Source organism: Zootoca vivipara, chromosome 16, assembly GCF_963506605.1.
Source record: "Zootoca vivipara chromosome 16, rZooViv1.1, whole genome shotgun sequence".
Lineage (NCBI taxonomy): Eukaryota > Metazoa > Chordata > Lepidosauria > Squamata > Lacertidae > Zootoca > Zootoca vivipara.
In genome coordinates, this window is record NC_083291.1 from 22,734,952 (window position 1) to 22,749,097 (window position 14,146).

At 44.7% G+C, this 14,146-nt stretch overlaps 1 protein-coding gene across 4 annotated transcripts in view; it reads right to left on the bottom strand.

Moving 5' to 3' along the window:
• Nucleotides 1-6,337: 6,337 nt before the first annotated feature.
• TDRD7 (tudor domain containing 7) overlaps nt 6,338-14,146 on the bottom strand; it is a 47,019-nt gene continuing 39,210 nt past the window's right edge. For all 4 annotated transcript variants that reach the window (XM_060269055.1, XM_060269054.1, XM_035140967.2 and 1 more), the window contains 3 exons: nt 12,390-12,865; nt 10,960-11,120; nt 6,338-8,551 (listed from right to left, as the gene is read on the bottom strand). In XM_060269055.1, the coding sequence (XP_060125038.1) occupies nt 8,331-8,551; nt 10,960-11,120; nt 12,390-12,865 (858 nt within the window). In that variant the 3' untranslated portion in view covers nt 6,338-8,330. The remainder of the gene's footprint in view (nt 8,552-10,959; nt 11,121-12,389; nt 12,866-14,146) is intronic.

Here is a 14,146-nt window from a genome sequence, read left to right on the forward strand (position 1 = left end):
AATCTCTATTGTGTTCTGTCTGCAACTCATTGTGCTAAGACTCTTTCAGGTTGCGGTGACTGAGTTGTCAGAAGAGGCCCTATTCTGTGTCACCACAATGAGGCTCAGCTGCAGGTAGGAGAACCCTTCTTCTTTTCTTCCAGCTCTTCTTTCCTTCAGACTTCCCAGAGTTCATTCTACCTGAAGTGAGAGTCACCTGCATTTGGACTGTGCTGCTTTAGGTGAGTTCACACTCAACTGTGTTTTTTTTCCCCCAAGACTTTTTTGTATTGGTCTCTCCTTTTTCCCATTTTCTTTTCTGCATGTTTCTCCATAGGTCTCTCCAAAGAGCTTTTCTTAACATGTTAAGGTTTTGCTTTTCCCCTTGTTGCATTGCTCAAAAAAAAAAAAAAAAAAGCAAAAGACACTGGTGGTCGGCACTCCTGGTTCCCAAGAACAGGGTTCAAATCCCTGCGGTGTCCATGCTTACTTCCAATGCAACTGCTATCTCTCTCTGTCTCTCTATCGCTCTCTATCGCTCTACAGTATGTCTCTCTATCGCTCTCTATCCCACACTGCCCAAATAACAATTGGCTCCCTTTTTCTTAAGCCAAAGCTTTAGCATGGGAGGGTGGTGACTTCAGTGACTGAGCTTGATTCTTAACTCCACCATTGCACCAAAGGACCATTTCAAGCACCACCTTCCTGGCAATGTGCTGTTGCTGGGAAGATGCTCACTTGATGTATCACTGGTTGTGTGTCTGGGTCGGCTGGATCAGGTGGCTGCTTCCCCTCCTAGCGTTCCCAGTCACTGGTGTGAGAAGTCTCTCTATGGATCTGGTCTGCCTGCATTCCAGACTCTACTGGAGGAGCAATTCTCCCTGCAAAGGTAACAGACAAGGTGACCTTATGGGGAAAACATGCTGTGGAGTTTGCTATGTAGGGTAGAGTTTTTGTTTTTGTTTTATTTTTAACAGTTCATGATCAATAGTTTACCAATCTTCTGTCAGTAAATGGTGAATCATGAAGCAAGGAGACTTAGGAGACCTGGGCAAGGTGTGAGGCAGGTGCAGGTGCAACTTTGATTACAGGTGTTCTGGCAACTTAGAAAGTTCAGTGTCTGTTTGCTTGCTTTCAAATTGGCAGGGACAACCAACTATTGTGCAAGGAGGCCTCTGTTTCAAGGCCAGGTTTGATGTGCTTTCTCATAACTGAGTCTGTTTTTGGAGGTCACATGGCAAGCCTGTAAATTAAAAAGATATTGTTGAAATGAAAAGTGTCAACAGAGAGATTTCCAGTGCAACCCTACCTATGCATGTCTACTCATGAGTAAACCCACCTGGGTTCAAAGGGACCTGTTCCCAGCTAAGTGTGTGTAGGATTGTAGCCTTTATGATGCATCAGACTTGGTCTACATCTGCCTCGGCCCCGGACACACTCACCAGGTGCTTGGAAGCTGTGGCTGGATGGCTACGTGGGAGCCGACTGAAGCTAAATCCTTCGAAGACAGAGGTCCTCTGGCTAGGTCGGGACGACATGGGGTTGGGGGGCCAACTCCCATCTCTTGCAGGGGCTCAATTAGTGCCAGCGCCTTCTGTCAAGAGTTTGGGTGTAACCTTCGACGCCTCCCTCTCCATGGAGGCGCAGGTTGCATCCACAGCAAAGGTGGCATTTTTCCATCTCCGCCGTATTAAGCAGCTGGTCCCTTACCTCTCTCGCCCTGATCTGGCCACAGTGATCCATGCGACGGTCACCTCCAGGCTTGATTATTGTAACTCGCTCTACGCGGGGCTGCCCTTAAAACTGACCCAGAAACTCCAGCGGGTGCAGAATACCGCGGCGAGGCTCCTTACGGGATCACATTCATCCAGTGCTTTACCATCTGCACTGGCTCCCGGTGGAGTACAGGATCAGGTTTAAGGTGCTGGTTTTGACCTTTAAAGCCCTATGCGGCTTGGGACCCTCGTACCTACGGGACCGCCTCTCCTGGTATGCCCCGCGGAGGACCTTAAGGTCCACAAACAACAATGTTCTGGAGATCCTGAGCCATAAGATGGCTAGATTGGCCTCTACTAGAGCCAGGGCCTTTTCAGTACTGGCCCCAACTTGGTGGATCGCTCTTTCCCAGGAGACCAGGGCCCTGCGGGATCTGTCATCTTTCCGCAGGGCCTGCAAGACAGAGCTGTTCCGCCTGGCCTTTGGGTTAGACTCAGCCTGACCCCTGTGTTTTCCTCCCTCATGGCTTGGATTTATGGACTACTTGAAATGAGGCTGCACTTTAAATTTTAATACTGTATTTTAATCTATATTTTAATTAATTGTTTTTATGTTTTATTGTAATTCTGTTGGTGTGAGCTGCCCTGAGCCTGGTTTTTGACTGGGGAGGGCGGGGTATAAATAAAAATTTATTATTATTATTATTATTATTATTATTATTATTATTATTTTAAAGGGACTTAAAAATGCTTTAGTAAATATAGGATGCATAGATTTTTTAATAAACTTGAGACATGAGCTGTCCAAAGGGAAGTAAGCACTTTTGCATCTCATTGACTTCAGTGAAAGAAAGTCAAGGTGGTGTTTAATTCTTCCATGGACACACACTGCTTACATTGATCTGGATTGTGCCCTTGCATTTTTCAAATAATTACTGACAAGCCCAAGAAGTCCCCAAGAATGGTGCCATTTAGTCACAATGGAGAATGATTGGCTTTTTTAAAAGCAGGGTAAAGGGAGGTTAACCGTAAGCATTACAGCAAATGGTCACTTATAGCCCTTGCCAGAAAACTAATTAACAACACCATCTAATAATCAGGTTTTAAAATCCTGAGTCCTAGTGTGATCTTCCCAGAGCAGGGGTTCCCAACAAAATTTTCTCGAGGACCCCTCATCGAGCCGCTATTGTGACAAAGACCCCCATTAATTCCTAATCCTAAAATTAAAAAGTGAGAGCCAAATTAAGAGTCTTTTTATATTTTATATTTATACGTTTTTTACAGTTACAACAGAGTACTCCATCAGTATACAGTTAGTTTTAATTTTCAGTTCTTAATGAGATGAGTTAAATCTGTCCTTTGAGTCCATTATTTCTGAAATATTAGGTTCCAAACTTGAAACTTTCACTCTGAAATCCGACTGCATGTCGAGCCGATTCCTATATTTGTTTTTCATGAAACACATGGAAGAAAATGCTTGCTCACACCGATATGTGGTTGCAAATGGAAGGATCTTTTTCATTGCCTTATCTCCAAGTTTCTTGTAGTTCTTGCGTAGTCCAACGCTTTGTTTACAAACACTACTGTTTTGCAAAGAGGCGGCGCGCGCCAGGGAGGAGGGAGGGGAATGGAGAAGACAGGGTACCTGCGCAGTAGCGCACAAATGAAGGCGACGCGCGCAAAGCATCTTGGGGAGGTGAGCGTTAGTAGAATGCGCGCGCTGCCTCTTTGCAAAACAGTAGTGTTTGTAAAGCACCACCTAACGGCATACAGCAGAACTACTGCCTCTATCTAATTCTAGTTTTGCGCTAGACTCTGCTCATGCAGGAAGCGGCCAAAACAAAAAATCTGTTATCATACGAAATATATTTAATATATTTTTTATTCTAATAGCATCTTGCGGACCCCTCTGGCATGGCTCGCGGACCCCTGGGGGTCCGCGGACCACCTGTTGGGAACCACTGTTCCCAGAGCATCCCTGTGATCCATCACTGGCTCCAGGCAGAGGACAATTGACCTTTTGAGAGACGAAGAGATGAGGCAATCAGGGATGCCTATGACAGGAGCGCAGGAAACGGAATCTGAAGCAGAAAATTGTTCTCACCGTATTACTAACACATCTAATTTGAGGACATCCTGGCACAATCAAATTCACACAGAGAGACAGGCAGGAAGGGCATAAAAAACTGGGGAAGACCTGGTTGTTTGCGGGAAGACTTTCTGGGGCTGTGTGTGTGTGAGAGAGGAAGAGACCCACAGGTCTTGGGAGGGGCCAGACCTGTTGATTAAGGCTTTGGTATTTTATAATGCCCCAAACTCCACCCTGGGAGCCAGCAAGGCAGCGGCACTGGTGGAGAAAGGGGTGGGTGGTGGGTGCAGAACGCCCTGGGTGTCATCCCTGGGGTGTGTGTGTGACATCACCGCCCCACCCCTCCTGGGACGCTCGCCGTGGGCGGCACCCCTCTGAAACGCTCACTGCACTCCCCTGAGCCACTCACTAACCCCACTCCCGGGTGCACAGCATGTGCACCGCTCCGGATGCCGGAGCGGCTAGCTCCGCCTCTGGACATCAAGAGAGAAGGATCCCTAGAGCGAAAGAAACATGAGGCACATTATCCAGGAGTTCTTACTGGCTATGATGAGTGGGGCTAGTGGGAGTCCAACAACATCTGGAAAGCCGCAGGTTCCCTAGCTCTGCTATAACTGGTGGGGGAGACAGCATTGGTGGTAAACCCAGACATGTATTCATGCTTCTTGTGCAGGCAGGCCTGCGAGCGCTCCAGTTGGAGAACAGCCTTTACCAAAGGTGTCATGGGCTTTGAAGAAACTCGATCTCAGGGCGCAAGGGAGAAACATGCTAAGAGGAAGGCACGCTTGGCAAATCCACACCGTGATCAACTGCCGCCTGGAAACCAATGTCCCCACTGCGGAAGGACGTGTGGATCCAGAATTGGTCTCCACAGTCACATACGGACCCATTGTTAAAACCGTGTTTAGGGAAGACAATCTTACTCGGCTACGGGTGATCGCCAAAGAAGAAGATGTATTTTCATGCACAATTCACCATATTATTTGCCTTTTTTGGTAGACATTACTTGGCTGGAGAATTTGGGGGAAAATGTGCACAGTAAAAGAAATTCACACAAATATATTGATCATTTTTTCAAGATGCCTTTTTTGACGGAAAAAACAATTTGCAAACTGATGTGGAAATGTGGAGAACTTAATAGGAAAATGAGAAACTCAGAGACAGAAATTGACAGATTTGCCCACAGCTAGTAGTGGTCTTATAGGAAAATTTACAATTGCTGAGTGGTATGCGATTATAATTCATGCTCAAAGCATGCGTGGCTACAATGCACCTATGCATTTTCTGTATGTGTGCATAATCCTTGGCGAGTGTCAAACCCCATGGCCTTTAGAAATCTACGCATAGTGGGAGGAGCTCCTCAGGACTGGGATTTTGAGGAAAGAGGGATCTTGGGAAAGTTGAGAACTCATAATTCCTTTGTATCTCTTGTGGCTGCCTCTCATTACAGTGAGGAACCTAGACAGAAGACTTCTGTTTCCAAACTGCTTTAATAATTTTGTGCATTTGGGACACAAATATTTCACATCCATTTTGACTCCAGTAAGGTCTGTGTTATGAATGCCATATTGGATATTTCTGGCTTCCCACCCGTATTGCAACACTACATGACTAGAACCATGTTCTAGAACTATTTCCTTTGTTCTAGAAGCATTGGTGAATACCTGGGGCTGTGGAGTCCCCAGGGAGGGTCGTTGGCAGGGGGGGGGGAGAGAAATGGGTATACTTGATCAGGGTCTGAGCTACACCCTTTTCTATTACCTAACACAGCACAACTTTTTGCATGACTTGAATGACTGAACCCCCCTCCTCTGATGTTCTTTCTGAACTGCCTCTTACTCCTTCTACCTGCCCATTTTGGATCTGGCTTCCCCTTTTAAAAACAAACAAACATTACCCAGAGTTCTTCAAAAAGAAACTTGCTAATAGATTTTGCTAGGGCCAATGAACGGGACAGGAGATAGCGATCGAGGCTTTTTTTATATGCTCTTCTTGACCGAGAGCTCCTGAACAAGCTGTGGAAACCCCACTTCCTCTGCTAGGTGCAAAAAAGCAAGTGCTCAAGTCAAGCAGCCCTCGTTTCTTTGCTGATTACCATGGGAAGGCAAAGAGTGCCAGAGAACATGCTTGGTTTGTGCAGCACACAAGCTAGGCTGGTTGGATGTGTTTCATTGCATAAAATGTATAGCGTGCAAAATTCATGTTGGGGAGACAGCTGTGATTATTACCTGTCCAAGGCCCTGATGGTTCAAATTTTGATACATGTTGGGAGCCTTAATGTCTGAGAGCCTTGACATTCTCTCCCACCTTCAAATCTGGGAGCTTTTTTTAAAATAAAAAATACAGTGGTAGCTTGAATTCAAACGGAATCCGTTCCGGAAGTCCGTTCAACTTCTATAACATTCGGAAACCAAGGTGCGGCTTCCGATCGGCTGTCCTGGAAACCCTTTTACCACACATAGATCACTTTCCGAGGGAAGGCTCATACTTTTTCAGTCTTTAGGAACTAGCCACATGAGCCTTCCCTCGGAAAGTGATCTATGTGTGGTAAAAGGGTTTCCAGGGCAGATGCACACAACACAGTGCTGGATACCTGCTTACAAAATAATCCTGGTTAGGCTGCCAATAAATTTCACTCAGGTATTTTACCATGAGAAACAGTAGCATGTAGAAGCAGCAGCAGCTGTCCCAAACTGATCAGGGCACTTTGCCCCAGTTTGATACTGACTTGCCTTGTTTTGATTTGAGTGCATTTCAGAGCAAGGCAAAATTCTTTGAGAAGGGGGAGAATCATAGCTGCCACTAATGCTTCTCATCCCCTGAAATTCCTGTTCTGGGGTGCTTCTTGGATTTCACAAATTCAAAACGGCTTCTTTTGGCACCTGCCATTCTACTGGGGGCCACAGCTGAATATATAGCAGAAACCCTTCTGCAGAGTGTGGCAGGATGTTCCTTGAACAGCTCGTTTTGTTCAAGAGGTGTAGGTATAAATACCGCTCCAAAGAAAGGGCAATGATTGAATCAGGCTTGCTATAAAAAACAACACCAACCTCAGTGTGTTCTTCCATGCAATTCTATATTTAGGGAGAAATGAGAGGGGAAAGGTTGGATGAAAAACACACACACACACACCAAATAATGTCTTGCAAAACCCAAGGTGCTTTATTCAAAACGAGACCCAAAGGTTTTAAAAAGGCGGCCGTGGGAAGAAAGGAACCAAAATTAAACAGTGCAGTTCTATGTACGGTATGTCCAATCAGAATTAAGCCCCATTGAGTTACATGGGCCTTACTCAAGTAAACATTAGCAAAATGATTCCATGAAACCAAGTTGGGGAGAGTTTTAATGAACAGCTTCTCCTCCCAATACTGGGCCAGGTTCCCTTTCCCTGCTCTACAGCTCCAAAATGTATTTATATATTTTATACAGTACATTACATTCCCAGCTCCACTGGGCTCCTTCCTCAGCAGTCATTCTGTTAACCTGCAAAGAGGGAGAGATGCGATTACAAGGCCTCTCCATCAGCTCTGATGAAAGACCAGCAACTTTTGAATTTTTTTCCCATTCCAGCTGGTCATTGCAAGAACTCTGCAACAAACTAAATAGTGCCAGAGTTTGGTTGTCTCCTCCTCCTCCTGAATCACTTTTCCATTCATTTGTTTCTTAGAATGTACGTCTGAGGGTAGGGGCTGTCCTGTTATGGATATATGTAAGCCATTCCAGGAGCCTGATTTTCAAGTAATGAAATATACATCAATAGCCTGGTAACCATGCAATCCACCTTAACTGTGTGAGATGTAGATAGTTACCAGGAGCCACAGAGGCTACTGCATTCAGGTTATACAAATGGGCTTTCTAAAAAAGTTCAGAAAGGATGTTGTTTCTGCATACTTTCTGTAACTACTATTGGGCTGAACCAGGCTTATTAATTGGGATGGGGAAGAGCAAAATATATGGAGAGAAAGCAGTAGTGTGGATGGCTTATAATCAATGTAGATGGAGACTGGTCATCCCTTGTCCCAGTCTATCATTTTCAAGGGCCACTATTCTAGAGTCGGGAATGTTCAAACCCAATTTTAAAGGTTGATGGCATTTTACTGTATGGTTTCCATAATCAAGATCACATCCTCAGGCACAGCCTTGATCATATGAATGTGTCTCATAAGGAATTAAGACCACTGGTTAATCTAATTTATGCAGTCTACACTGACTGTCAGCAGCACTTCCAGGGTTTCTCCTCAGATCCGCTCTTAGATCTTTTAAATGGGAGATGCCATTATAATAGGTTGGCCACAAAGCAGATAAAGTTGTCTCGGGGGCTGCCACCTAGCGAGCTGATGAAAAGTTGTTACCTTTAGACTTAGCTCCTAGAAGGAAATTGTTCCGATAGAATAAGTTAACAGAAATTTATTTATACAGTTAACATTCTAGCATTCAACAGTGCAAAAAATCCGAAGCAAAACCACAAATGGTCACAGCTATGTTAACATTCTTATTGCTGGTATTAATGAAGGTTTTGTTTTGTTTTGTTTTGTTTTGTTGAAGCATTAGTTTGCCTTTGAAATCTCCATATAATATTGGGTCATAATATCATGAATCCAGATATCTGTGTCCGGTTGTGATGTGTCAACTAAGTAGACGACAGCTTTGCGCTCCCATGGATTAGCCCCATCGATAACTGCTAGCACCTGCGCCACCAAAGCTTTCTTCTCAACATGATTTCGGAAGACTACTGAGGCCTCCTCAGACCACTGCCGGCCCTCTGTTCCTAGAGGAAAGCAGCACAAAAGCAAGTTAACATGTAACCACAGAACAGTGGCGTAAGTTGAAAGCTACTGGTACTGAACCTGCCTAGGCAGCAAGCCATTTGAAAGCTCATGATCTGGAGAGTTTGAAAGCAGTCAATTATGGCTTTGCTGTCAGTCACAGCTTTTCTATATAACTACACCTCATCATTTTACTTAATCCGAGTCTACATTAGGGAAAGTGAAAAAGTTGATTTAGAAACTATTTCCCAAATCACAAGAGCCTAAGAACATCTTTCTAGGTCAGGCGAATGGCCCATCCATTTCCGCATCCTGTTCTCACAGAGGCTAACCAGATGTCTGTCGGAGCAGCAGCGGATGATGAAGCCAATTCACAGTTCGCAGCTGTAAGGGCAATGGCTCCACAGATGTGGCACTGACCCAAAGGAGGCCTGAGATGAAATACCCTTCTCAGGACAACTGAAAGTAAAGGTAAAGGTAAAAAGAGAAAGGATCCCTGGACGGTTAAGTCCAGTCAAAGGTGACTATGGGGTTGTGGCGCTCATCCGCCTTTCAGGGCGAGAGAGACGGCGTTTGTCCACAGACAGTTATCCGGGTCATGTGGCCAGCATGAGTAGACCGCTTCTGGGGCAACAGGACACCGTGATGGAAACAGTTTACCTTCCCACCACAGCGGTACCTATTTATCTACTTGCACTGGCGTACTTTCGAACTGCTAGGTTGGCAGGAGCTGGGACACAGCAGTGGGAGCTCACCCCGTCGCAGGGATTTGAACCATCGACCTTCCAATTGGCAAGCCCAAGAGGCTCAGTGGTTTAGACCACAGCGCCACCCGTGTCCTACTAAGAACTGAAAGTACTGGGTTTAAAACCTGTAAAGCCCTGTGTAGCTTGGAACCATGGTATCTAAAGGACCATCTTCTCCTATGTGAGCCATTTTGTCCAAGACCAACCAGGTGACACCCACCGCAAGACATCAGGAGGGTAGTGACCAGGAAAAAGGTTTTTGCAGCAGGGGAATTTCTTCCCCAAAGAGTTCACGTAGCACCAAGGAATGATTTTCACACACACAAATACAAACACACCCACCCTCCCATTAACCTTATTACAAATTTAACTATGAATATTCTGTTTCAATGCCTAGACTTTTACATATACTGGATTTTAATTATTTCAAAAAACCTATAATCCACCTTGGAAATTTAATGAAAATGTTTTCAATAGCAATAAAACAAGCAAGCTAGATGTGGCACGGACTTGCTTCCACACACAAAAAGTGTAACAACATTAGTAAACTGAAACTTTGCTATGGGTTGACACGACAGGAATTGTCCGCCTACTGGAATGCAGTCCCCGTATTATGTAGCACTCATCTCCACCCCATGTGTCAAGAAAGCCCTCTAGTGGCTTTTTTGCCAACTAGCATCTACTCCAGGCATAGGCAAACCTGGCCCTCCAGATGCTTTGGGACTACAGTCATACCACGGTTTATGTCCATTGCGGTTTGAGTACTCTCGGTTTGAGTACTCCACTGAACCGGAAGTGTTTACTTCTGGGTTCCGCGGCGCACGGGTGTGCAGAAGTGCTCTATTGGTGCTTCGCGCACGCACGGAAGAGGCGCTCCGTTTAAGTACTGCTTGGGGAGTGAACGGCTCCCCGGAACCAATTGCCTCCGTAAACCGAGGTACCACTATACAATTCCCATCATCCCTGACCACTGGTCCCGTTAGCTAGGGATGATGGGAGTTGTAGTCCCAAAACATCTGGAGGGCCGAGTTTGCCTATTCTATTGTGAGAACTCAGCAGTTACCAAGAGGTGATTTAGATATAGTTCACATGACTCTTAAAGTATAAGCATGTATTTTCATAATCTCCTAACCAGCAATATATAATAAGAATTATTAAAATAAATAAATAATAAAGACAAAAAGCTTAACTGAACCAGTAACATACCTATGACTTTTCAGAATGTCATACGGCAGACAGTCCTACTGAACATACATTTTGACGGAAGAGCAAAAATTGCTTGTTTAACTGCTAAAACATTATTTATAGTATACCAATTTGGGATTATTTCAAGGCAGATGGTGAAGTTTCATTAAGTTCCCAGAACCAAATGTTCTTTACTATATTCAGATTAGGGGTGTTGTTGTTTTAATGACACCCATGACCATTGTCTCAATATCTTAGAATTTATCACCTACTAGGGCTGGCCGATATCTGGTTTCAGGATCGTGACATCTCACCAGCTAAACATTGTGATATATCACATTGTCTGAAATAAGGATGGAGCTATGTAGAGGCATTGACTGGCTTCAGTTTCCCCCCATTGTGATTTTTGCATAGCACACACCCATACACACCCACCCAAACCGGTTTTGGACGATATATCGCCCCGCCATATCACCTACCTGCAAGCTGGGCTGTTATGGCCTGAAATGGCAGTTTTCTGAACATATCCGGCAGAGGCTTTACATTCTGGATGCCGACAAGCTCATGTTTACCATAGTCCAGCTCATAAACGGACACCAGCCCATTGGCCAACATTCCTCTTATTAGCACTCTGTGCCACCTAAGAAACAAAGGAGGCATTTGGAGAGCGTACAGACACAAAGCATTTAAGATAAAGGGTCCAGTAACATGGACACAAGTTTACTATCACTGCTAGTTTTCCCGTATTTTTATATTACGTTGGAAGGCGTCCAGAGAGGCTGCGGCAACCCAGTCAGATGGGCAGGTTATAAGTAATCAATTACTATTACTATAGTTAAATGCCTTTTTAAGTTTAACAAATCAAGAGTTGTTATGATACCTGTCGCATGCAGAGGACAAACAGGAGCGTTCTGAGACAGAGGGGCCCTGATTTTAACTAAAAGCAGGCACAAACTCCCCATCCCACCTACCTCTTTCCCCCCTTCCTCATAATGTCTCAACATGTAAAATTGATGTGTAAAAATGATGCATGGAAAAAAATGAGACATTGCACTACCTTTGTAACCTAATAAAATCTTTAATAAAAATAAAAAAATAAAAAATAAAAGCAGGCACAAAGTCTGACATGGGATCCTCATATAAAACCAGGTAACCCCACTATGATAGGGACAGGCCCCTCTCGCTCCATTCTGACTTCTCAACAGCTGCTTGCACCCCCTAGAATGCACCCTGCGAGCATGTATTAATTTATTTGTGCCGTTAAGAACTTTTGTGGCTTCAGGAAGTCAAACCCCTTCTGTCCTGCTTTTCTTACCCAGAAGGGAAGGCTTAGCCCCAACTTGAGGAACAGAGTTTCTTCTTCCCCACCACTGTATATATTCCCCAACATACTGATGTGTGTTTCCTTCCTTCCTTCCTTTTTTTAAATAAAAAAATACTCCGTTATTGGTGAAAAGGTACACAGATATATGTCCACAATGTTATGCCCCCCCCCAAGAGGAAATAACATGTAGGAGTCAGGAATTCGTAGGGGGAAAGATGCACCAAGGTCTTCAGCCGATGCAGAAAGAGAGGAGGGTGGAACTTGAACCAGCAGAGCCAAATGCTATGGGCCAATATCCCCCTAGACTGCAAATGCTGTGGACAAATAGTATGGGATAATTGCTGCCTTATGCAAGCATCCCAGAGAGATCTGGTTAGTCACTGTTGAGACCAGCCTTTCTCAGCCTTGGGTGCAAAAATGCCCTTGAGCTACAACTCCCATCATTCTTGGCCACTGGGCCCAAGAAAGGCTAATCTAAACAGATGGGATTGGATCCAATACACAAAGACTGCTCTGAGACCCTTCAGTACGCAGGGTTGCACCCACCCCACTTCACTCATGAGCCATTGATGAAAAGCTACTTACACGTTTTTCACTTTAGCAGCATAGAGTTTGTTTTTTTCAACAGCGGTAGTTCCCTCGTCCGCTTTGCCGTAGTATAAAAGCATCTCTTCCATCAGTACTTCCAGGTTGTGCATCTCTTGCCAAGGCTGGAGGACAAAGTAACCAGGATGACAGGCCAAGGAGACGAACACATCCATCTGCTCCTGGGGTTTAGGTAATGCCAAAGGTGGAGGCATAGTCAAGGCTGCCCCAGCACTGCTGGCCTCTGGAGCACGTGGAGCAAAACCCTTCTTGGCACCTGAGCTTGCCGTCTCTGGTAAGTTCGATTCCCCCTTTGCAGGGAGGGAGCTACTGGGAAAGGCACTCAAGAAGACGTCCTTCTGATGCTTCCACAAGTCTGCGTTAGTGATCCGCCTGTTAATACTACGGTCTGGGTCTGGAAAGCTCTTTGGCGTAAATAAATAGACGTGTGCAATTCTGTCATCCAGTTTAACCACCTTAAGAGTGGAGGAAGGAAGAAAGAGAAGGAACATTTCTACTAGCAAATTTACTCTTACTCAAAACAGGGGCAGGAAAATGTTAACGCATGAACTCTTGCGCCATTAGAAACGTCACCAAGAGTAGGCCATCAAACGAGAAAGTACTATTGCTAAACACACATCAAGCTTGTGTCACTCTTCTCTTTAAAATACTCAAAGCCACTTACAATAAAAAAAAAATCGAACTTAATAGTATATCTTAACTGAACCTGTGGCCTTCCAGATATTGCTATATTCCCAATTCCATCAGTCCCAACCAGCATGCCCAATGGTCAAGGAAGACAAGCGTTTGGGTTAGCCGCCCCTGCATTAGAGTAAATACAATGCTCAGAACCCTCCCACCGCTCCGCTCTCCCAATACAAATGTACATTGTTAGATAAAAGCTATAAAAGGGGTTCTAATATTGACCACAGTAAATTTAAAGTCTACTGAAACACCACTTTCCTGAAGGAGCTTCTCCACCCTCATTGTTCAGCCAGGACACTGAGGTCCAACTCCAAGGGCCTTCCGGATGTTTCCCTCTCTGCGAGAAGTGAAATTACAGGGAACCAGGCAGAAGGCTTTTTCAGTAGTCACACCCACCCTTCCAGCAGATAGCAAAGAGTTAAGCAACTATATAAAATTTTGTATATATCTGAAGGCAGCCCTGTTTCAGGAAGCTTTTCATGTTTGATTGTTTCCCTTTGTTTTATTTGTATTTTTGTGGAAGCCACCCAGAGTGACTGGGGCAACTCAGTCTGATGGGTGAAGTAATAATAATAATAATAATAATAATAATAATAATAATAATAATAATAATCGTCATCATTTGTAGTGCCCCATAAAAATGGGCTGGAAAAGAGAAAGAACACAGTCCAGTGAGCAGCAGAATAAGATACCTGTTTTTACCCCAACACCAGATCTCTGGTTTATCAAATCATTTGCTCAGGGAAGCATTTTGAAGCCAATGCCTTTTCTCTTCTTGCCATAACCTCAAGACAAAATGGAAAATTCCCTCTCATATCAACACCACAATCAAGACCAACGAGGAACTCCCAAAGTACAGTCAAAGCTCGGATCCCGAACGCCTCCATTTTGGAACCATTTGGCTCCCGAACGCCGAAAACCCGGAAGTTTGGAAGTTTTTCTGAAGCTGAATGTCCGACGCAGCTTCTGCTTGAGTGCAGGAAGCTCCTGCAACCAACTGGAAGTCGCACCTCGGTTGTCGAACATTTTGGAAGCTGAATGGACTTCCAAAA